The following is a 24,400-nucleotide window of genomic DNA, read 5'->3' as shown; positions in this document are numbered from 1 at the left end:
CATCATCCCTCCATGTCTGTGAGATAATCTATCATTATTCTTTCAGTGTGGCATTATTACATATTTATGTATTAGCAGGAACTTGGGTTACCGAGCTCAAGGTCCAGTTGTTGCACTCCTATCTAAACCTTGGAAATTGAATCTCAGATCTTCTAATATCCAGGTGTTCAATTGAGAAATCGCCATTTTGAAATTTTTTGGGGGGGTAAATTACTATACCCAAATGCTTGCTCTGTTTATAAGTTTTTGACTTCTAAGCTAAATTCTAAATGATGTTACAGCACTTTGCCACATGGTGGCATGCTATGCTGACTGCTGAAGGCTGCACTTTATAGTTCCTTCTAAAATATACGTCGGCTTCACGAGATTGGAAGTAACGTATGCCCATAATCCAGACTTCTTACATGACCTGTCTGTACTTGGCTCAACTTGTCTGAAATGTCTGATGTTTTGGTGCTGGGTGGTCAGCACACTGCCCATTCACTATTGGAATCCAAGTTTTATTTCAGCTTGGAGAACAGTGGTAGAATCGGGCAGAGTCAGCATGGATTTACGAAAGGGAAATCATGCTTGACAAATCTACTAGAATTCTTCAAGGATGCAACTAGTAGAGTTGATGAGGGGGAGCCAGTGGATGTGGTTTATTTGGACTTTCAGAAGGCTTTCGACAAAGTCCCACACAAGAGATTAGCATGTAAAATTAAAGCGCATGGGATTGGGGGTAGTGCATTGCGATGGATGGAAAATTGGTTGGCAGACAGGAAACAAAGAGTAGGGATAAATGGGTCTTTTTCCGAATGGCAGGCAGTGACTAGTGGGGTACCCCAGGGATCGGTGCTAGGACCCCAGCTATTCACAATACACATTAATTATTTAGATGAGGGAACGAAATGTAATATCTCCAGATTTGCAGATAACACAGAACTGGGTGGGAGGGTGAGTTGTGAGGAGGATGCAGAGAGACTTTAGGGTGATTTGAACGAGTTGAGTGAGTGAGCTAATGCATGGAAGATGCAGTATAATGTGAATAAATGTGAGGTTATCCGCTTTGGTAGCAAAAACAGGAAGGCAGATTGTTATCTGAACGGCTATAAATTGAGAGGGGAATATGCAGCAAGACCTGGGTGTTCTCGTACACCAGTCACTGAAAGGAAGCATGCAGGTGCAACATGTGGTAAAAAAGGCAAATGGTATGTTGGCCTTCATAGCGAGAGGATTCGAGTACAGGAGCAGGGATGTCTTGCTGCAATTATACAGGGCCTTAGTGAGGCCACACCTGGAATATTGTGTGCAGTTTTGGTCTCCTTATCTGAGGAAGGATATTCTTGCTATAGAGGGAGTGCAGCGAAGGTTTACCAGACTGATTCCTGGGATGGCAGGACTGACGTATGAGGAGAGATTGAGTCAGTTAGGATTATATTCGTTGGAGTTCAGAAGAGTGAGGGGGGTATCTCATAGAAACCTATAAAATTCTAACAGGACTTGACGGGGTAGATGGAGGAAGGATGTTCCCGATGGTGGGGGAGTCCAGAACTAGGGGTCATAGTCTGAGGATACGGGGTAAACCTTTCAGGACTGAGATGAGGAGAAATTACTTCACCCAGAGAATGGTGAGCCTGTGGAATTCGCTACCACAGAAAGCAGTTGAGGCGAAAACATTGAATGTTTTGAAAAAGGAGTTAGATATAGCTCTTGGGTCTAAAGGGATCAAAGGGTATGGAGCGAAAGCTGGAACAGGTTACTGAGTTGGATGATCAGCTATGATAATGAATGGCAGAGCAGGCTCGAAGGGCCAAATGGCCTACTCCTATTTTCTATGTTTCTATGGAGTAATGCAATCACCAATTTAGTGTCTCTGCAGATTGTAAAAATACTGCCTTAAAAATGTCTAGAGTGCATATATTCATCCATTCAAACGTTAATTGAAATGTTTTTTTTAAAAAAACAGTATATTGGTTCGCACAGATGCATCTGTTACAGATGCAAAAATAATCTTAATGCTCAATGCTTTTCAGCTACAACCTGAAATGGATGAGCATGTCCCAACTAGTTAAGGTCCTTGACTGCAGAGTTAAACTCTGAGTGACCTCTGATTCTATTTACTTATAGCAATTAGGCTTTCAGGCTGAGGATTATTCAGAGATCCACTTTAGCAGTAGATTAATAGAATGTGCATTACATGGTGTAATACTTCAACAGTGTAAATATCTGTAAAATACAAGTTGATCCTCCATGACATTGCATGTAAGTGGACCTTGAACCCATGACCTTTTGACTTGGAAGCATGAGTACTGCCACTGAGCCAAGTGTACAAAATCTGTTCGAATTCAGTTACATTGGTTCCTCCACCACTTAATCTGTGTTAAAACACTAATAGTCAGTGAAGCAGTTTGTTAACCCATGCAACTCATTTTGTGCTGAGTCCATTTTATATTTGTATGACTGAGATATTACTAAAGGCAGAAAGGGAGGTCGTCGAGGAGGGTTTGTCCACTGAGTCAGTATGGGTGGAAGTCAGAAACAGGAAAGGAGCAGTCACTTTAGTGGGAGTTTTCTATAGACCCCCCCCCCCCCCCCCCCTCCCCAATAGCAACAGAGACATGGAGGAACAGATTGGGAGGCAGATTTTGGAAAGGTGCAGAAGTAACAGGGTTGTTGTCATGGGTGACTTCAACTTCCCTAATATTGATTGGAACCTCCTTAGTGCAAATAGTTTGGATGGATCAGATTTTGTCAGGTGTGTCCAGGAAGGTTTCCTGACTCAATATGTAGATAGACCGACTAGAGGGGAGGCTCTGTTGGATTTGGTGCTTGGCAACGAACCAGGCCAGGTGGCAGATCTCTTGGTGGGAGAGCACTTCGGTGATAGTGATCACAACTCCCTGACCTTTACTATAGTCATGGAGAGGGATAGGAGCAGACGGGATGGGAAAATATTTAATTGGGGGAGGGGGAATTACAATGCTATTAGGCAGGAACTGGGGAGCTTAAATTGGGAACAGATGTTCTCCGAGAAATGCACGACAGAAATGTGGAGGTTGTTTAGGGAGCACTTGCTGCAACTACTGGATAGGTTTGTCCCGATGAGGCAAGGAAGGGATAGTCGGGTGAAGGAACCTTGGATGACAAGAGATGTGGAACAGCTAGTCAAGAAGAAGGAAGCTTACTTAAGGTTGAGGAAGCAAGGATCAAACAGGGCTCTGGAGGGTTACAAGGTAGCCAGGAAGGAACTGAAGAATGGATTTAGGAGAGCTAGAAGGGGACATGAAAAAGTCTTGGCGGGTAGGATTAAGGAAAATCCCAAGGCGTTCTACGCTTATGTGAGGAACAAGAGGACGGCCAGAGTGAGGGTAGGGCCGATCAGGGATAGTGGAGGGAACTTGTGCCTGGAGTCGGAGGAGGTAGGGGAGGTCCTAAATGAATACTTTGCTTCAGTATTCACTAGTGAGAGGGACCTGTTCGTTTGTGAGGACAGCGTGGAACAGGCTGAAGGAGGATGTGCTGGAAATTTTGAAAGACATGAGGATAGATAAGTCCCCGGGGCCAGACGGGATATACCCAAGGTTATTACGGGAAGCAAGGGAAGAGATTGCCGCGCCTTTGGCGATCTTTGCGTCCTCACTGTCCACTGGAGTAGTACCGGATGATTGGAGGGTGGCAAATGTTATTCCCTTGTTCAAGAAAGGGAATAGGGATAACCCTGGGAATTACAGACCAGTCAGTCTTACGTCGGTAGTGGGCAAATTATTGGAGAGGATTCTGAGACACCAGATTTATGATTATTTGGAAAAGCATGGTTTGATTAGAGACAGTCAGCATGGCTTTGTGAGGGGCAGGTCATGCCTCACAAGCCTTATTGAATTCTTTGAAGATGTGACAAAACACATTGATGGAAGAACAGTGGATGTGGTGTATATGGATTTTAGCAAGGCGTTTGATAAGGTTCCCCATGGTAGGCTCATTCAGAAAGTAAGGAGGCATGGGATACAGGGAAATTTGGCTGTCTGGATACAGAATTGGCTGGCCCATAGAAGACAGAGGGTGGTAGTAGATGGAAAGTATTCAGCCTGGAGCTCGGTGACCAGTGGTGTTCCGCAGGGATCTGTTCTGGGACCTCTGCTCTTTGTGATTTTTATAAATGACTTGGATGAGGAAGTGGAAGGCTGGGTTAGTAAGTTTGCCGATGGCACAAAGGTTGCTGGAGTTGTGGATAGTTTGGAGGGCTGTTGTAGGTTGCAACGGGACATTGACAGGATGCAGAGCTGGGCTGAGAAGTGGCAGATGGAGTTCAACCTGGAAAAGTGTGAAGTGATTCATTTTGGAAGGTCGAATTTGAATGCAGAATACAGGCTTAAAGACCGGATTCTTGGCAGTGTGGAGGAACAGAGGGATCTTGGGGTCCATGTCCATAGATCCCTCAAAATTGCCACCCAAGTTGATAGGGTTGTTAAGAACAAAGAACAAAGAAAATTACAGCACAGGAACAGGCCCTTCGGCCCTCCAAGCCTGCGCCGATCCAGATCCTCTATCTAAACATGTCGCCTATTTTCTAAGGGTCTGTATCTCTTTTCTTCCTGCCCATTCATGTATCTGTCTAGATACATCTTAAAAGACGCCATCGTATGGGGTGTTGGCTTTCATTAACAGGGGGATTGAGTTTAAGAGCCGCGAGGTTATGCTGCAGCTCTATAAAGCCCTGGTTAGACCACATTTGGAATATTGTGTTCAGTTCTGGTCGCCTCATTATAGGAAGGATGTGGAAGCTTTAGAGAGGGTGCAGAGGAGATTTACCAGGATGCTGCCTGGACTGGAGGGCATGTCTTATGAAGAAAGGTTGAGGGAGCTAGGGCTTTTCTCATTGGAGCGAAGAAGGATGAGAGGTGACTTGATAAAGGTGTACAAGATGATGAGAGGCATAGATAGAGTGGATAGCCAGAGACTTTTTCCCAGGGCGGAAAGGACTATCACCAGGGGGCATAATTTTAAGGTGATTGGAGGAAGTTTTCGGGGAGATGTCAGAGGTAGGTTCTTTACACAGAGAGTGGTGGGTGCGTGGAATGCACTGCCAGCAGTGGTGGTAGAAGCAGATACATTAGGGACATTTAAGCGACTCTTGGATAGGTACGTGGATGATAGTAGAATGAAGGGTATGTAGGTAGTTTGATCTTCGAGTAGGTTTAAAGGGTCGGCACAACATCGTGGGCCGAAGGGCCTGTACTGTTCTATGTTCTAAAGGTTTGGAGTAATGTGACACCAAATTCTTCCCCTCAAATGCTGTACTTTGTCCCCCATCATAGTAACAGTGTTGAAAAAAGTTCACGACCAAATGTTAGTTTGTTTTTGTCCAACAGATGCTAGATAACAAGACCTTCTTGGCGATGCTCAACAATGTTCTTAACACTGATGGATTTTACTTCTCCATGACCTATGACCTTACTCACACTTTACAGCGATTAGCCAACACCAGTCCAGAGTTCCAAGAGATGACACTGTTGGAAAGGGTAAGGTCATCTCATTCATCTTCCTCTTGTTGAAGTGTATAGTTTGCATTTAGAGTTACAAACTATGGTCAGGAATACATTTTGCAAACCAGTGCTACATGTCCTACAGGAGTATTTCCAAAATGGTAGTCGGGCATTTTTTTACATTCATTCATGGAATGTGGTCATCATTGACAAGGCCAGCATTATTGCCCTCGAAGGTGGAGGTGCTGTTAGGTAGGAAGTTCTAATGTTGATGAAGGAATGGTGATATATTTCTAAGTCAGATGGTGGGTGACTTGGGGGGGAACTTGCAGGTGGTGGTGTTCCCTTCCATCTGATGGCTGAGGTCGCAGGTTTGGCAGGTGCTGTTGGAGGAGCCTTGGCGAGTTGCTGCATCATATCTTGTAGATGGTACACGCTGCTGCCACTATGTGCCAGTAATGGCGTGAGTAAATGTTTAAGGTGGTAGATGGTGTGCCGATCAAGCAGGCTGCTTTGTCTTTGATGGTGTCGAGCTTCTTGAGTGTTGTTCGAGCTGCACCCATCCAGGCAAGTGGAGAGTATTCCATCACACTCCTGACTTGTGCCTTGTAGATGGTGGACAGATTTTGGGCAATTGGGAGTTGGGTTATTCGCTGCAGAATACCCAGTTTCTGATCTCTTAGCATGGCAGTTATGTGGCTGCTCCAGTTTAGTTTCTGGTCATTGGTGACCCCAAGGATGTTTGGTGGGGAATTTGACAATGGCAATGCTGTTGAATGTCAAGGGGAGGTGGTTAGAATTTCTCTTGTTGGAGATAGTTATTGACTAACACTTGTGTGGCATGAATGTTACTTGCCACTTACCAGTCCTGAAAGTTGTCCAGGTCTTGCTGCATGTGGCACACACTACTTCATTATCTGAGGCATTGCTAATGGGACTGAACACTGCAATTGTCAGCGAACAACCCCACTTCTGACTTAATGCTGAAGGAAAGTCAGTCATTGATGAAGCAGCTGAAGATGGTTGGGCCTAAGACATTGCAGGAACTCCTGCAGCAATGTCCCGGATCTGAGATGATTGGCCTCCAACAACCACGACTATCTTCCTTTGTGCTGAGCATGACTCTGGCCAGAGAAGAGTTCTCCCAATTTTCCCATAGATTTCAGTTTTACTAGGGCTTAGACAAATGCTGCCTTGAGGCCAAAGGTATTCACAGTCACTTCACCTCTGGAATTCAGCTCTTGTTTTTTGTTTGTGTTTGGACAGAGGCTGTAATGAGGTCTGCAGCCGAGTGATCCTGTTAGAGCACAAACTGAGAGTCGGTGAGCAGGCTATTGGTGAGTAAGGACTGCTTGATAGCACTGTGGATGATTACCTTCCACCACTTTGCTGATTGAGAGTAGACTGATGGGGTGGTAATTGGCTGATTGGGTTTGCCCTGTTGTTTGTGGACAGGACATACCTGGGCAATTCTCTGCATTGTCAGGTATATATCAGTGTTGTAGTTGTACTGATGAAGCTTGGCTAGAGGCCTGTCTCGTTCTGGAGCACAAGTCTTCAGTACTGCAGCTCAGATGCTGCATAACCAATATTAAGTATTGATCGATCTAAAACAAAATTCATGGATTGTTAGACAAAATAATGCACTGTAAAGTATTTCAATATCCAAGATTTTACAGCAATATCTTTTCAAATGCATCAAATTTTAGTGTTTTATTTTGTACAAATGTTTATCTTGCAGTTCATTTTTTTTTAAACCACATTCCTTTCCAAGTGTATGGCCTGGGTTTTATCTACTCCAGGTGATGGCATGAAAGTGTTCCACACCAACCAATCATTGCAGGTTTCTAAACGGAATGAGGTTGGGATCCAACGCATAGAAGTTAGAAAGTACCACAGCAAATGCATCTGGTTCTGAACTAGACTTAACTCAAGTTAATTGACCAAGATCAGTCTCTAATAATGGCAGTTATGAAAGATGATACAGATTCTAACAATGTAAATGTGGGTGCTCCATCTGAAGATGCGTCTAAATCATTGTCGCCTGGATTTGATTGCCTACAGTAACCCACGGTAGTTATCAGCCATGCTAGTGCTTTGAGATTGACTTTAGCAGTAGAGAGTCTACCAAGCTCTGAGTTAAAAATGATCAAATCCTCACTTTTTTTTTTTTTATTTGTACCTGGGATATGGAGTAATTTTGGGATATCTCGATGAGGAATGGATTGATTGTATTGCCAACCACATATCTGCTTTTGCAAGTCTGGTACACAGACAAGCAATAACATCAACTATTTAACAGAAAAATATCACTCGGTGCTTTCGTATTGCCTCTGTTAACTCTCTAGAGCCGCCATTAGGCTGCTGGATTTGTTCTTAAAATGCTGGTCGGCACCATCCTGTAGTGTTGGTTTTGATCAAGGTGCTTTTATCATGGGCTATCCTGCCATATCCACATGAGGAAAGATATAGCAAGGTAAGCCTATCTTCTTGAATGTCGATTATTGCAAGTTTGAGTTTTTATCACCAAGCTTCATTTATCCAATTAAACAGAGTGCCATGGGGATGTTTACCTCGTACCTGTGTTTACAGTGACATTATCCTTGCAGGCGGACCAACGCTTTGTATGGAATGGGCACCTCCTGCGGGAGTTTGCTGCACAGCCAGAGGTGAGCTGTCTGGTAATGTAGTTTTTGTTTAGAATGATACAGCACGAAAAGAAACCATGCTATCTACCCCCATACTGCTGAAAGGACAGACGACTGGTGTGTAATTCATCTCACTATTTCCAGAAGCATTCCCAATAGAAAGCTAATTCCCTACCTGCATTAACATTTTAGCTAATACTGTTAAAAATCGATCTCCGTTTGCAGTCAATATTGTGCAGCAATCAATGCATTTGTATTACGGTCACATTAGGCCAGGCCTGCTGAATCAAGCAGTGTGTTAAGAAATCTGCATTGAAGTCGATGTTGAAATGAACTGATCTAGCCGTAGTCTTAGTCAACAGCATTGACAATAAAAACCACATGGAGCAAGAGAAACTGTTCCATCAGTTTTCCTTTAAGCATTCTCAATTTGTGGGCTTGAGACTGAGTTGTTAGTGAATCTGTGTTTGTTTTAAAATGTGTAGGGGAAACAGTGATGAGGAAAAATGTATGATTGAGTTGTACACTCTCATAAATGCAGAATACAGATCTTATAAGGAGAATTGTACTATTTTGCTGACATGTATTTTAAGAATGAGTGTGCTGTTAAATGTGGTAGTGCTGTTATTACACTAGGTCAAAAAATTCTTGAAGACCACAGCAGATATATTATGATTGTGAGCACTTTAAATGTCTCCCTTTAGACCAAAAGCATTGAAGCAATACAGTGGTGTTTTTTTTTTAAAGAGGTGCGGCTTGGCTAGAATTCCATTCCAATTAGGATGTTGTCCCTTGACAGTGTCTCAATCTCATTGTTTCCACAGAAATTTTGTACAGAACATAACAATTGTTTTGAACTGTCCACTATCCTTAGATTCAGGCACTGGAATTTCTTTCCAAAAACCCTAGCCATCTTGTCACCTTTTGTCTTACACTATGAATATTTGACTTGGCATCTTCCCTTGTTGAACTCTGGCCACCATTTTTGTTAAAATTACCATAAATCAAAGGATTGCACTCCCAGTTGTCAGTTAGCAAATATTATGATCTGTCCAGTCCCCAAGCATTCACAGCTGAATTAATTCATTCTTTTCTCAACAGCTTCATAGGTTTGCTGTTCCAGTGATTCATGGCTGTATCCTTTTCCAAAATGGTGATGGCAATTGGGATTGTAAATCAAAATGTCTGGGCAAAGTGTAAATTGGCAATAGTAGGAGATAATGCATTGTTGTTTACTACTACATGGGAAATCTGTAAGCTGATTGCTTGGGTTAGTGCCTGTAAATAGCTTTAAAAAATCAAGGGAGAGAAAGTTCTTTTTTAAAGAAGACCTCAAACTATTTTATAAGTGATGAGGTTAGTGCTGCTGAAGTGTGGTTTTTTAAGTTAGTGTAATTTATTAATTACTAGTAATTATTACTAACTTTTTATATAGTAAGTAGTGGTTTTTAGGGAATCAAGGTCATTTAGTGTAAATCTCAAATTTTTGAGTAATTTTAAGGGTAAGTCATGGTAGGGCATCTCAGCGGCATGGAGTGCTCCTCCTGTGCAATGTGGGAAGTCAGGGACACTTCCAATGTCCAGAGCGAACACGTGTGCAGGAAGTGAGTCCAGCTGCAGCTACTCCTAAGCCTGCGTTTCGGATCTGGAGAGGCAGCTGGGGACACTGGAGCATCCGCGAGGCTGAGATCATCGTGGATAGCGTATACAGGGAGGTGGTCACGTTGCAGGTAGAGACTGCTCTGGCAGAAAGGGAATGGGTGACCACCAGGCAGACTCTAAGAACTGGGCAGGTAGTGCAGGAGTCACCTGGGTCCATCTCCCTCTAGCAGGTTTTCTGCTTTGGTTACTGTTGGGGCAGATAGCTTCTCGGGGAAGCAGCAAGAGCCAAGTCTGTTGTGCCATGGGTGACTCAGCTGCACGGTAAGGGGGGGGGGAAAGAGTGGGAGAGCTATAGTTATGGGGAATTCTATCTTAAAGGGTACAGATAGGCGTTTCTGTGGCTGCAAACGTGACTCCAGGATAGTATGTTGCCTCCCCAGTGCTCAGGTCAAGGATGTCGAGGAGCAGCTGCAGGTCATTCTGAAGGGGGAGAGTGAACAGTCAGAGGTCGTGGTTCACATTGGTACCAGCAACATGGGTAGAAAGGGGGATGAGGTCCTGCAACAAGAATTTATGGAGCTAGGTAGCATATTAAAAAGCAGGACTGCAAATGTTGTAATCTCTGGATTACTCCTGGTGCCACATGCTAGTGAGTATAGGAATAGGAGGATAAAGCGGATGAATGAGTGGTTGAGGAGATGGTGCAGGATGGAGGGTTTTAGTTTCCTGGATCACTGGGTCTGTTTCAGGCGAAGGGGAGATCTATCCAAGTTGGACAGGTTGCACCTGAACTGGAACGGGACCAACATCCTTGCTGGGAGGTTTGCCAGTGCTGTTTTGTGCGGGTTTTTTATTTTATTTTTTTTTATTTTCGAGATATAGCACTGAAACAGGCCCTTCGGCCCACTGAGTCTGTGCCAACCAACAACCCACCCATTTATACTAACCCTACAGTAATCCCATATTCACTACCCCCTACCTACACTAGGGGCAATTTACAACAGCCAATTTACCTATCACCTGCAAGTCTTTTGGCTGTGGGAGGAAACCGGAGCACCCGGCGAAAGCCCACGCGGTCACGGGGAGCACTTGCAAACTCCGCACAGGCAGTACCCAGAATCGAACCCGGGTCCCTGGAGCTGTGAGGCTGCGGTGCTAACCACTGCGCAACTGTTGGGGGGTAATTTAAACTAATTTGGCAGGGGGATAAGATACAGAGTGGAGGTACAGTAGGGGGTGAGGCACAGCCAAATATAGAACAGAAATCAAGTCAGTCTGGAAGGCAGAGCAAATATAGACCTGTTAAGGCACAAGCGAATAATGCAAGGCTGGATTGCATTTGTTTTAACACAAGGAGTCTTACAGTAAGGCAGATGAATTGAGGGCGTTGATAAACACATGGAATATGATATTGCTATCACAGAGACATGGTTGAGGGAAGGGCAGGACTGGCAGCTCAATATTCCAGGGTGTAGAATCTTCAGGTATGATGAGGGGCGGTATAAAAGAGGTGACATTGCACTGTTGATCAAGGAGTCAATTACTGCAGTAAGGAGGGATGACATCTTAGGTTCCTCAAATGAGGCCATATGGGTAGAACACAAACAAAAAGGGAGCAAGCACTTGGCTGGAAGTGTACTACAGGCCTCCAAACAGTCAGGGAGAGAGAGGAGTAGATATGTAGGCAAATCTCAGAGGTGTAAAAATAAGGTAATAGGGGATTTCAGCTTCCCCAATATTAACTCGGATAGTCTTAGTGCAAAAGGCTTAAAAGGGGCGGAATTCTTAAAACGCATACAGGAGAGCTTTTTGAGCCAGCATGTAGAAAGTCCTACAAGAGAAGGGGCGGTGCTGGACCTAATCCTAGGGAATGAAGCCAGACAAGTGGTAGAAGTGTCAGTGGGGGAGCATTTTGGGGATATTGACCATAACTGTAAGATTTAAGGTAGTTATGGAAAAGGAGAAAGATGGACGGGAAATAAAGGTACTGAATTGGGGGAAGGTTGATTTCAATATGATAAAACAGGATCTGGCCAAAGTTGACTGGGAGCGGCTACTTGTAGGAAAGACTGCAACAGACCAGTGGGAGTCATTCAAAAAGGAAAGAGTTCAGGCTCAACATGTTCCCGTAAAGGTGAAGGGTAGGACTAACAAGTCCTGCGAACCCTGGATGTCCAGGGATATAGAGGATTGGATAGTTTTTTTAAATAAAAGGCTTATGGCAGCTTCAGAACACTGAAAATAGCAGAGGCCCTAGAGGAGTAAAGGAAGTGTAGGAGGATACTTAAAGTAATTAGGAGAGCGAAGAGGGGGCATGAAAAAACACTGGGCAAGATAAAGGAAAATTCCAAGGCATTTTTATAAGTGTATTAAGGGCAAGAGGATAACCAGGGTAAGAGTAGGAACCAAAGTGGCAATCTGTGTGGAGCCGGAGGACGTAGGTGAGGTTTTAAATGATTTTTCATCACCCTTCACTGTGGAGAAGGGCGATGTAGGTGTAGAGATCAGGGAGGGGAATTGTGTAAAGGGAGGAGGTATTAGCAGTTTTAGCAGGCTTAAAAGGAGATAAATCCTTGGGCCCAGATGAGACGTATCCCGGGGCTGTTCTGTGAGGCAAGGGTGGAGACAACAAGGGCCAGAGGACTGGAGGACAGCAAATGTGGTACCATTATTCAAGAAGAATAGCAGGGATAAACCAAGTAATTACAATCCAGTGAGTCTAACATCAGTGGTAGGGAAACTATTGGGGGAAAAAAAAGTCTGAGGGGCAGGTTTAATCTCCACGGAGAGGGAGGGATTAATCAGGGATAGTCAGCATGGCTTTGTCAGGGGGAGATCATGTCTAACAAACCTGACTGAATTTTACGAAGAGGTGATTAGATGTGTAGATGAGGGTAAAGCTGTTGATGTAGTCTGCATGGACTTAAGTAAGGCGTTTGATAAGGTCCCGCACGGGAGATTGGTCAAGAATGTAATTGCCCTTGGGATCCAGGGCAATTTGGCTCCAAAATGGGTTTAGTGGCAGGAGAAGAGGGTGATGGTTGAGGGTTGTTTTTGCGAGTGGGAGCCTGTGACCGGTGTATCACGGGTCTGTGCTGGGACGCTTGCAGTTTGTAGTGTATATTAATGATTTGGACGTGAATATAGGAGGTATGATCGGTGAGTTCGCAGATGACACGAAAATTGGTGTCGTAAATAGTGAGGAGGAAAGCTTTAAATTACAGGACGATATGGATGGGTTGGTAAGATGGGCAGAGCAGTGGCAAATGGAATTTAATCCTGAGAAGTGTGAGGCGATGCATTTTGGGAGGACTAACAAGGCAAGGGAATGTACAATGGATGGTAGGACCCTAGGAAGTACTGAAGGTCAGAGGGACCTTGGTGTACTTGTCCATAGGTCACTGAAGGCAGCAGCACAAGTAGATAAGGTGGTTAGGAAGGTATTTGGGATACTTGTGTTTATACGCTATGCCTCGGCTAATAAGAGCAGGGAAGTTGTGGAGCTGTATAAAATGCTAGTTCGTCCACAGCTGGAGTACTGTGCATAGTTCTAGTCACCACACTATAGGAAGGATGTGATTGCACCGGAGAGGGTGCAGAGGAGATTCACCAGGATGTTGCCTGGGCTGGAGCATTTCAGCTATGACTAGAGACTAGATCGGCTGGGGTTGTTTTCCTTAGAGCAGGAAAGGCTGAGGGGGGACCTGATTGAGGTATAAAAAATTTATGAGGGCCCTAGAACGGGTAGATGGGAAGAAATGTTTTCCTATAGCAGAGGTGTCAATAACCAGAGGGCATAGATTTAAGGTAAGGGGGAGGGGGTTGGAGGAAAAGTTTTTTTTTCACGCAGAGGGTGGTTGGAATCTGGAACACACTGCCTGAAGGGGTGGTAGAGGCAGGAACCCTCACAACATTTAAGAAGTATTTTGATGAGCACTTGAAATGCCATAGCAGACAAGGCTACGGGCCAAGTGCTGGAAGGTGGGATCAGAATAGATGTGTGCTTAATGGCTGGCACTGACACAATGGGCTGAAGGGCCTGTTTCTGTGCTGTATAACTCTGACTCTGCTGTTCTACTTGTGCTTGTTTTGCAAGTCAAGTGGTGCCACTGAATCGACCACTTGGAATGGGTGTGGCTGAGCCAAGTGGATGATCCATCTCTGCCGCCTCCTGAGGTCCCCAACATCACAGATGTGATCTGATTCGCTCCACGTGATATCAAAAAATGGCTGAAGGCATCGGATACTGCAAAGTCTATGGTCCCTGACAACATTCTGGCAATAGTGCTGAAGACTTGTGCTCTAGAACTAGTCGCGCACCTTGCCAAGCTCACCCAGTACAGCTACAACACTGGCATCTACCTAGCAATGTGGAAAATTGCCCAGGTATGTCCTGTACACACACAGCAGGACAAATCAAACCTAGCCAACTACCACCCTATCGATCTACTCTTGATCATCAGCAAAGTGATGGAAGGGGTCATTGACAGTGCTATCAAGTGGCACTTATTTGGAGATACAGCACTGAAACAGGCCCTTCGGCCCACTGAGACTGTGCCAACCATCAACCACCCATTTATACTAATCCCATATTCCTACCACATCCCCACCATCCCATACTAGGGGCAATTTATAATTGCCAAATAACCTATCAACCTGCAAGTCTTTGGCTGTGGGAGGAAACCAGAGCACCCGGCGAAAACCCACACGGTCACAGGGAGAACTTGCTAACTCCGCACAGGCAGTACCCAGAATTGAACCCGGCTCGCCGGAGCTGTGAGGCTGCGGTGCTAGCCACTGTGCCGCCCACTTGCTCAGCAATAACCTGCTCACTGCTCAGTTTGGGTTTGGCCAGAGCCACACAGCTCCAGACCTCATTACAGTCTTGATCCAAACATGAACAAAAGAGCAGAACTCAAGAGGTGAGAGTGACTGCTCTTGACATCAAGGCAGCATTTGACCGATTATGGCGTCAAGGAGTCCTAGCAAAACTCGAATCAATGGGAATTGGGTGGGAGGAGGGGGGGGGTGGTGGTGGGGAGTGGGAAACTTTTTGCTGGTTGTAATTATACCTAGCACAAAAGAAGATGGTTGTAGTTGTTGGAGGTTAATCGTCTGTGCCGGGGCATCACTGCTGGAGTTCCCCCAGGGTAATGTCCTAGGCCCAGACATCTTCAGCTGCTTCATCAATGACCTTCCCTCCATCATAAGGTCAGAAGTGGGATGTTCACTGATGATTGCACAATGTTCACCATTTGCGACTCCTCAGATACTGAAGCAGCCCGTGTCCACATGTAGCAAGCTTGGACGACATCCAAGCTTGGGCTGTTAAGTGGCAAGTAACATTCACGCCACACAAGTGCCAGGAGTGACCATCTCCAACAAGAGACAATCTAACCATATCCCCTTGACATTCAATGGCATTACTGTCGCTGAATCCCCCACTATCAACATCCTGGGCGTTACCATTGACCAGAAACTGAACTGGACAGGCATATAAATGCTGTGGCTACAAGAGCAGGACACAGGCTGGGAATTCTGAGGCAAGTAGCTCACCACCTGTCTCCCCAATACCCATCCACCATCTACAAAGCATAAGTCTGGAATGCTCTCCACTTGCCTGGATGAGTTCAACCCCAACAACACTCAGGAAGCTCGACAGCATCCAGGACAAAGCTTGCTTGATTGGCATCCCATCCTCCACCACCGGTGCACAGTGGCAGCTGTGTGCACTGTCTACAAGATGCACTGCAGCAGCTCACCAAGGCTCCTTCAACAGCACCTTCCAAACTCGTGATCTCTACCACCTAGAAGGACAAGAGCAGCAGATGCATGGGAACACCACCACCTGCAAGTTCCCCTCCAAGCCCCACACGTCCTGACTTGGAACTATATTGCCGATCCTTCACTGTCACTGGGTAAAAATCCTGGAACTCCCTTCCTCCCAGCACTGTGGGTGTATCTACACCCCGAGGACTGCAAAAGTTCAAGAAGGCAGCTCGCCACCACCACCTAAAGGGGAATTGGAGATGGGCAATAAATGCTGGCCTAGCCAGCGATGCTCACATCCCACAAGCAAATAGTGATGCTTTCAGTTGTTGCATCTTGGCACCATTGAAAGGCATGGCATGATGGGCACATGCTAGATATAAGATTTTCAGGTATGTAGAATTATCTGGAAGGCTGGATGATATTTTTCTAATTATGAAAAAGTAGCTTAGTTGCTAAACCTGCTACCTTTTCTCGTTTTGTAAATTACAGAATTATCCCATTTACACTTAATCGTCACGCCAACAGGTATTATTCCTGCTTTCTTAGTTGCAGGGAACCCAAATGTAGCCAGATCCTGCTGTTATCATAATAGCCACTTAATAAAAAAAAACTTAAATGTTGGAAGACGCTTTTTGAAAATGAAACATTTAAGTGGTTGTGCAGCTGTGCATCTAAACTCTCAGTTGTAACTCCTGTGTTTCTACCTGTACTACGCCTGGGTCCAGAATGACTGCACAAACTAGTTATGCTTGAATGACCTTTTGGTTAGGACATGAATGTACTGGTATACCAAAATTAAACTGGTCAGTACTTTTCATGGGAATTTACAGTGTTTGCTCTAATGTAGTCTTCACTTTGAATTATTTGCAAGGTTGATTCGCCTCTCCTTGCCCACTTTACTGTAGTGGAAGATTTTCCTGAACTAGTAATTGCAGTCCATCCACATGATTAGCAAATCTAGAAAGTGAAATGAGGTGTTTGCCGCCACCTTTTAAAAAGAGGTGACAAACTTCAAATTTATAGGATGTGACACTTGGGTACTAGATTTTGAAAGCTCATCCAAAACTCTGCTGCTGCATTCTATCCTGCACTAAGTTCCATTCACCTGTTAATCCTGTCCCTGCTGACCGACATTGGCTCCCAGTCCCTCAATGCTTCATGTTAAAATTCTTATCCGCATATTCAAATCACTCCATCTCCTCTAGAGCATGGCTACCCGACTCGAACCCGACAGGACCTGAAGACGTGTTGGGTTCGGGTCGGTTGCTCTTCTGAGTCTGGCATTCTGGCTCGGGTCGGGCTGGGTTGGACACAGTGACAGTCAGGACGTCAAGACGGGAAACACTCTGCACTAGTCTGCAATGAGCGATTCCATCCAAGGTAGAGCACAACCTCTTTAATATAATCAACTTTATTCCGGTGGTCGGGTCAGGCGCAAGAAGAAATGAAAGGACTCTGGCCAGGTCGGGTTTCTTTTGCAGACCCGAGCAAGCCTTTAATGTCCTCAGCACTCCCTGTGGCAAGCGTGCTCCACTGCTAACATTTCTGTTTATGTAACTCCGACCTCTTGTGCACTTACCATTGGCTTTTGGATGGCTTTTGAAAGTATGAAGAGAAGTAACAAGGTGAAAGTTTAGTGAAGAGGTTCCAGAATGAGGATTTGACAGCAAAAGCCATTCTCCTTAATAATGAGATGTATCCTCTGTTATATACAACTGTGACAATCTTGTATTGTAATGTCTATATAACAAATTTTATCATAGCTGTCTCAGTATTACTGCAATTACGGCATCTTCCAACAGTATATTATCCTCAGTTGATTTTTCTTCGCTGTTTACTATTCATAGTTTTATTTCTTGTATTACTTGTTTTTTAAAAGTCCTAACATTCTCATTCCTAAGTTTCTCCTCCGTTTTGTTATTTCCCTTTTGATTGCTGTTTTCTGCTTGCTGTCACTTTTATTGCGTATATTTATACTCATCACTGACTTGTTGCGTCAATCAGATGTGCGTGTTCACACATCCTAATTAGGGAAAGAAATTGCAGTCTGTACAGAATTTGAAGTAGCAATCACTGCAAAGTCTTTATGGACTTACTTGATGGAGATTTTATTGAAGAGTAGTTCCTTTTGAATGCCTCTGAACACGTGACACATTGGAGGTGACATCCCATTACTGTCACTGCCACAGAGCTGTGTCTCTCTTTATTTGGCTGACAGATTGCAAATGACAATGGGTACATATGCTCTTTCATCTTGTTTCTCTCTTTCACAACGTGTTTTCTTTTAACTTTTTCAGCTGTGCCTTTTATATTTAAAATCCTATTTTTTCAATCCATTGTTTATTGTTGCGTTTACCCTCGCTGGACTTAAAATAAGGTAAAAGATAAATTGGATCAATTTGTATGGCTTTGTTCAGCCGTAGAATATTTATCAAAGTACTAGTGTTAGTTTAATGTTACATTTATATCAGTGCATTAATCTAGTAGATCTATCGTGGTTGTTAAAATGGAAAAAGGGTTTTTGATAAAATGATGACTCCACCATTCCTAACAACAAACAAGTCTTAATTGAGAAACTTACAAAGCTTCTTATAAACCAGATTAGCTTCCTCACATGTTGTATGGTGCTCTGGGGATTTATTGGATTTCCCAGCATGTAAATTCAGAAGAGATTTACTTTTTAATATTTTTTTTAAGTGAATACTGATCCCTGGAGCAGTGACACTATATTAAAGAAGGGGAAACCTGACCTGTTGTATTGTCACCAGTTTTATTTGGAGGGCGTATCATGAAGTCTGTTTGTTTAAAACCCCTGTCACCTACCTCCAGTTTTTTCATGTTGACGGTATCCAATGAAAATGGTTTAACAAATAATATCACGATGAAAATGTGTAGTACTAAATCGTGTAGATTTGTGCAATAATTGTAACAGAATTGTTGTACCTTTTCTTTCATCTCCTTTTCACCAGAATATTGAGACTATGTATGACATTGCCCTCTGCCCAATGTATGTGATTGATTAAAATCTGCTGCCAGTTGGAGTTGACAGAGATCAACTGTTTTCCCATGGTTATAGGAGTGCTTAGATATGTAGTGATCTGTCACCACTTTGGACAATCTGAGCTTGCCTAGTTGGGCAGATGAAGTGTGAGACAATATAAAGTTAGGATTTTACATTTTAAACCCTCTGCTTGGAAGTCAGTGCCAGAGTTAGTGAGGTGCTTATGCATTTTGCTTTCTAAAAGTACGTTATAATGTACTGACAAATGTTACTGTCTTCACAAGTAGTCTGATAGATCTTTGAGATATAGAGCCATGAGTGTTCTGACCAACTTTTAAGTATACTTCGGGAATGAACTGCAGGATTGATTGCACTTTCTGTAAATTGGAGATAAGGTTAGAATCCTGATTTGTGTTACACAATGTGCTATATCCGTTGTACTCAGCACATCAAAGGTAATTGAATTGTGCAATTCATCAAATTTGTATTTCTTTCATCAGTTTTACCTGTGAGATGTTGTTTGCAATTAACTGAACTACCATTTGTAATCCAGCAGGTGCCAATGCTTTGATCTAGAATGCCTCCATGTGGTCTTCACAGAATCACAGAATAATGCTGTGCAGAAGAGGCCCTTCGGCCCATCAAGTCTGCACCAATGCATTAAAACACCTGACCTGTCTACCTAATCCCATTTGCCAGCACTTGGCCCATAGCCTTGAATGTTATGATGTGCTAAATGCTCATCCAGGTATTTTTTTAAAGGATGTGGGGCAACCTGCCTCTGCCACCCTCCCAGGCAGGGCATTCCAGACCATCGCCACCCTCCTGGGTTAAAAAAAAGTCCTTCCTCAAATCCCCCTTAAACCTCCTGCCCCTCACCTTAAACTTGTGACCCCTCGTAACTGACCCTTCAACTAAGGGGAACAAATGCTCCCTTTCCACCCTGTCCATGCCCCTCATAATCTTGTACACCTCGATCAGGTCACCCCTCAGTCTTCTCTGCTCCAGTGAAAACAACCCAAGCCTATCCAACCTCTCTTCATAGCTTAAATGTTCCATCCCAGGCAACATCCTGGTGAATCGCCTCTGCACCCCCTCCAATGCAATCACATCCTTCCTATAATGTGGCTACCAGAATTGCACACAGTACTCCAGCTGTGGCCTTACCAAAGCTCTGTACAACTCCAACACGACCTCCCTGCTTTTGTAACCTATGCCTCGATTGATAAAGGCAAGTGTCCCATATGCCTTTTTCACCACCCTATTAACCTGCCCTTCTGCCTTCAGAAAAAGGCATATGGGACACTTGCCTTTATTAATCGAGGCATAGATTACAAAAGCAGGGAGGTCGTGTTGGAGTTGTACAGAACTTTGGTAAGGCCACAGCTGGAGTACTGTGTGCAATTCTGGTCGCCACATTATAGAAAATGATGCTACTTGGAACAAAAACAAGCAGCCTTCATTGCCTGGCAGAACAAGTCAAGGTCACAGCTTAAGAAGGCAGCATACCAAGAGCTGAAGGTTAATGCCCAAGACACATCTGGCAGATAAAGGACATGTGGGAAGAGGAAAGCCTGAGATCCAACAGTATGCTGATCATCACACATGGGAAGCTTTTTTTTTTGAAGCCAACTGGTCAAGTGGACAGAATCCCCTTCGTTCACAGGATGGTGTTTCTCTTAAAGGTGACAATTGCATCCATATACATTGGAATGAACATTTGAATCCACAGTGACAGCTGGTGCCCTATTGTAGAATCCATAGGTGAACCACTATTGATGGGAGAGCTGCAACAAGCAATGAAAAAGATTTTTTTAAAAAGCCTGCGGCTCTGATGGTATTCCAGCTGAGGTCTTCAAAGCCAGCAGACCTTTGCTCATATCTCAACACTGTTCTCATCCTACAAATTTAGGAGGTTTTTAAAAAAAAAAGCTCTACCTTCCCTCTTCTCTCTTTTTACCCCCCCCCCCCTCCCCCCACCACCAACTTCAGGAATGTGGCAATTGTACCTAGCTTCAAGAAGGGAGATAAATCATGCCGCGGAAACTATCCATAGAAGGAAAATTCTGGCCTGCATTCTCCTGAATTGCCTACTTCCTGCGGCTGAGGAAATTCTCCCAGTCGCACAGTATGGCTTTTGGCATTCCAGGGGAGCCTGTGACATGGTCATCCAAGAGAAATGTTGAATAGCATCTCTTCAGGAACTCTTTATTTGCATTCATAGACCTGACCAAAGCGTTTCACCTTGGATTGTGCTCCTATGAATTGGATACTCAAGAAACTTTACCACAATCCTGAAATTGCTTTATGACGTTACTACAACTGTCTTTGGTGGGAGATCTGAAAGACGCCTTCAAAATCAGGACTGGGCTCGAGCAAGGGTGTGTGATAGCCCTCATTATTCACAATCTACCTGATGGTGGCTATTCACATCAAAGATCAACTGCCCTCTGCTGTCAGTTTTTTTTTTTATTCACTCATGGGAAGTGGGTGTCACTGGCTATGCCAGCATTTATTGCCCATCCCTAATTGGCCCTTGAGAAGGTGGTGGTGAGCTGCTGCCTTGAACCGCTGCAGTCCAAGTGAGGTAGGTACACCCACAGTGCTGTTAGGAAGGGAGTTCCAGGATTTTGACCCAGCCACAGTGAAGGAATGGCGATATAGTTCCAAGTCAGGATGGTGTGTGACTTGGACGGGAACTTGCAGGTGGTCCCATGAATCTGCTGCTCTTGTCATTCGAGGTGGTAGAAGTCGTGGGTTTGGAAGGTGCTGTATAAGGAGCCTTGGTGCATTGCTGCAGTGCATCTTGTAGATGGTACACACTGCTACCACTGTGCTTTGGTGAAGGGAGTGAATATTTAAGGTGGTGGATGGGGTGCCAATCAAGCGGGCTGCTTTGTCCTGGATGGTATCGAGCTTCTTGAGTGTTGGAGCTGCACCCATCCAGGCAAGTGGAGCGTATTCCATCACACTCGTGACTTGTAGATGGTGGACAGGCTTTGGGGAGTCGTGAGGTGAGTTACTCGACGCAAATACCGTCGAGATGGAAAGCTCTTTAACCTCGGTTGCCTCTGTACCAAAACTAAACTGATCCCTGTAGATTTACATGAGCTACAGTTTGCAGATGACTGCAGTGCCATTGCCCACTCTGCACCAGACTTGCATGCAAAAAGCTTGGCCTGTCCTTGAATGCTGCCAAAACAAAACCCATATCAACCCACACCTGGTCAGCCAAATATTCCACCTCCCATGTATGTTGGAGAGACTTCAGAATATGTTGAGCACTTCTCGTACCTTGACAATTACACTCTGTCAAAAAGGCCACCATTGACCGTGGGATCCAACACTGGATCAGCTGCAGCAGTTCCGCCTTCTATAAATTATGGCAGCAAGTGATTGACTCTAAATCAACAAAAGTCTTAGTAGAGCAGTTATCATCACTGCGCTGCTGTACTGCAGCAAGACTGGGAATGTGTATCAGCGACACGAGCGCTGGAGAAATTCCATGGGAGGACTGTCTAACAAATGCTAGTGTCCTTGAGCCAGATCCACAAGCATCCACTCTGGTGGACTGGCCACTGTCAGCATAGCTGAAAAGCCTTTCCCTTCTAGGTCCTGATCTCTCAACTCTGAAATGGCCAATGTTCCAGGGGAGGATAAAGAAAATGCTTCAAAGACATCCTGAAGCTCTCTCTTTGAAGCATGGTTGCATTGACCTTTAACTGGGATGAGCTTGCTACCAATCGCTCAGTGGCGACAACTTGTCCATCAAGCTGCGTCCCGCTTTGCCCCCCCCCCCCCCCCCCCCCAACGCTTTAATGATGAGGCAGAGAGATGGCTGAGAAGCAAAGAAAAGGAAGCAAATCGTGCACTCCAGATTCCACTATCTCGTGGGACATCCTGCTCCAAGTGCTCAAAGATCTGTGGATCAGAAATAGGCCTGCCCAGTCACATGAAGACTCCTGGCAGAAACTTGCGACCCTGAGTAGGTGTCTTCAAATCAAGGGACAGCCGATGACTTCTTGTAAATGCTGTATTGGAGAAATCTATATTTTAGGAACAATCTAGTTAGTGACGGTGATGTGGAAAATTGCACAAATGTAAAATTTTCCTTTTATAAAATGAATATCTAAGATGCTGGCAGAAACTTACCATACAGGTAAATCCTCAAAAGGTCTTTGAGATTACAATGTGGCATTTAATCTTGTTTGATAAATAAGAGTTAATTCTTGGCATATGTTGTAACCATTGCAGTAGTTATTTTTAGTAAAAGGTGTAGGTTTTGCTGGACTCTTGATTTTAATCAGGTGAATTTCTCAATCTTTTCTATTTTTAACTGACTATTTTAGTGTTTTGCAACTCTTGTTCAGTGAAAGATCGTTATCGAAATACTTTAGTTTTAGTTTTTAGAGATACAGCACTGAAACAGGCCCTTCGGCCCACCGAGTCTGTGCCGACCATCAACCACCCATTTATACTAATCCTACACTAATCCCATATTCCTACCACATCCCCACCTGTCCCTACATTTCCCTACCTATACTAGTGGCAATTTTATAATGGCCAATTTACCTACCAACCTGCAAGTCTTTTGGCTTGTGGGAGGAAACCGGAGCACCCAGAGAAAACCCACGCAGACACAGGGAGAACTTGCAAACTCCACACAGGCAGTACCCAGAATTGAACCCGGGTCACTGGAGCTGTGAGGCTGCGGTGCTAACCACTGTGCCGCCCTTGCGCCTCATCTCTGCCTCATCTTTGAGAACCTAGCCTGTTGTACATGCTCTTTGCCTTAAAGCTATATTGTATTAAATATGGAGTTATTTTTGAAACAACAAATGTAATGTTCTATCTTGCTCTAGCAAATCCTTCTAATAGAACCTCTACATAATTTAAATATCCTTAACCATCCATCTCTTATCTCAGTCATGACAGTGAAACGTTGCAGCATAAATGGAAAGTACTTTGACTGGACAGTTATGTCCAGGAGGAGTTGTTTCAGGGCGGGAGTCCGATACTATGTTAGAGGTAAGTGAGCAGATCCTGTTAGTGATCAATTACGTAAGGGATGTTCTGCTTTTAACTGTACGGTGTAGTTTATACTACATTGAGTTTTGTTTATTTTTGGTCACTAAGACGCAAGTAACATTCAGATTGAGGAACAAGTGCAGGGAAGAACCGTAAGGTTGATCTCGGTGTCATTGCATATTATGAAGAAGGACTGGAGATAATAGCTCTTTAGCTCTAAAAGGAATTGACTGAAAGGGAGTCTTTATATAAAATTAGAAAATATTAAATGGTATCGATGAGGTAAACTTGAGGTATATCTAAAGGTAGAACTATGCAATAGAACAAAATACATAGGTTAAGGCTGTTGAAGATTGATTTTTTTAGGACATTGTTGAGAAATTCTTCACTGATTATATAAACTAATCTGGGTAGGGTTGTGGAGTTTTTTTTTGATTCATCCTGAGCTAAGATATTCATCTGTGTTTCATGACTTTTTTTCCAAGCAAGAATGGTGCCAAAATGACACAGGGTTGGTATACTATTACATTGTGCCACTAAAGGTAGGATGTAGGTTTGTGCTTACAATTTCCCATCAACTTGTTGTCAAACACTAGCAGATGGTTAGATGGTTCTAGGACCAGTTTTTTGACCAGGAAATAGTGCATAAATGGGGAAGGAAAGGCAAATTAACTAATGTTTTAGTTTTCATGTATTTAAGTGCAAATTGTGGTTTTTTTTTGTCTATCAAGAAAACAATTTTTCCTCATTTTTCTTCAAACCTGCAACCTTAAATATAAGCTTTGTGTTTGTTGTCTTTTAAGTGTATTTATAAGTTTATATCCAAAATGTTTTAGGGATTCAGATTTTCATATTGTAAGGCTCTTTTGACTTAAAGTCTGCTG

The 24,400-nt window shown here is 44.0% G+C and overlaps 1 protein-coding gene across 1 annotated transcript in view; it reads left to right on the top strand.

Annotated features, from left to right (window-relative positions):
* The window catches only part of LOC137381609 (phosphatidylinositol-3-phosphatase SAC1-like), an 88,519-nt gene that overhangs the window by 22,717 nt on the left and 41,402 nt on the right, over positions 1-24,400 (top strand). The window contains exons 5-8 of the mRNA XM_068054321.1: positions 5,352-5,501; positions 8,075-8,134; positions 9,215-9,248; positions 23,415-23,516. Of these exons, the coding sequence (XP_067910422.1) occupies positions 5,352-5,501; positions 8,075-8,134; positions 9,215-9,248; positions 23,415-23,516 (346 nt within the window). The remainder of the gene's footprint in view (positions 1-5,351; positions 5,502-8,074; positions 8,135-9,214; positions 9,249-23,414; positions 23,517-24,400) is intronic.

The sequence above is a fragment of the Heterodontus francisci genome, chromosome 2, assembly GCF_036365525.1.
Source record: "Heterodontus francisci isolate sHetFra1 chromosome 2, sHetFra1.hap1, whole genome shotgun sequence".
Lineage (NCBI taxonomy): Eukaryota > Metazoa > Chordata > Chondrichthyes > Heterodontiformes > Heterodontidae > Heterodontus > Heterodontus francisci.
The sequence above is the reverse complement of the archived record's forward strand: the minus strand, read 5'-3'. Positions and strand labels throughout refer to the sequence as shown.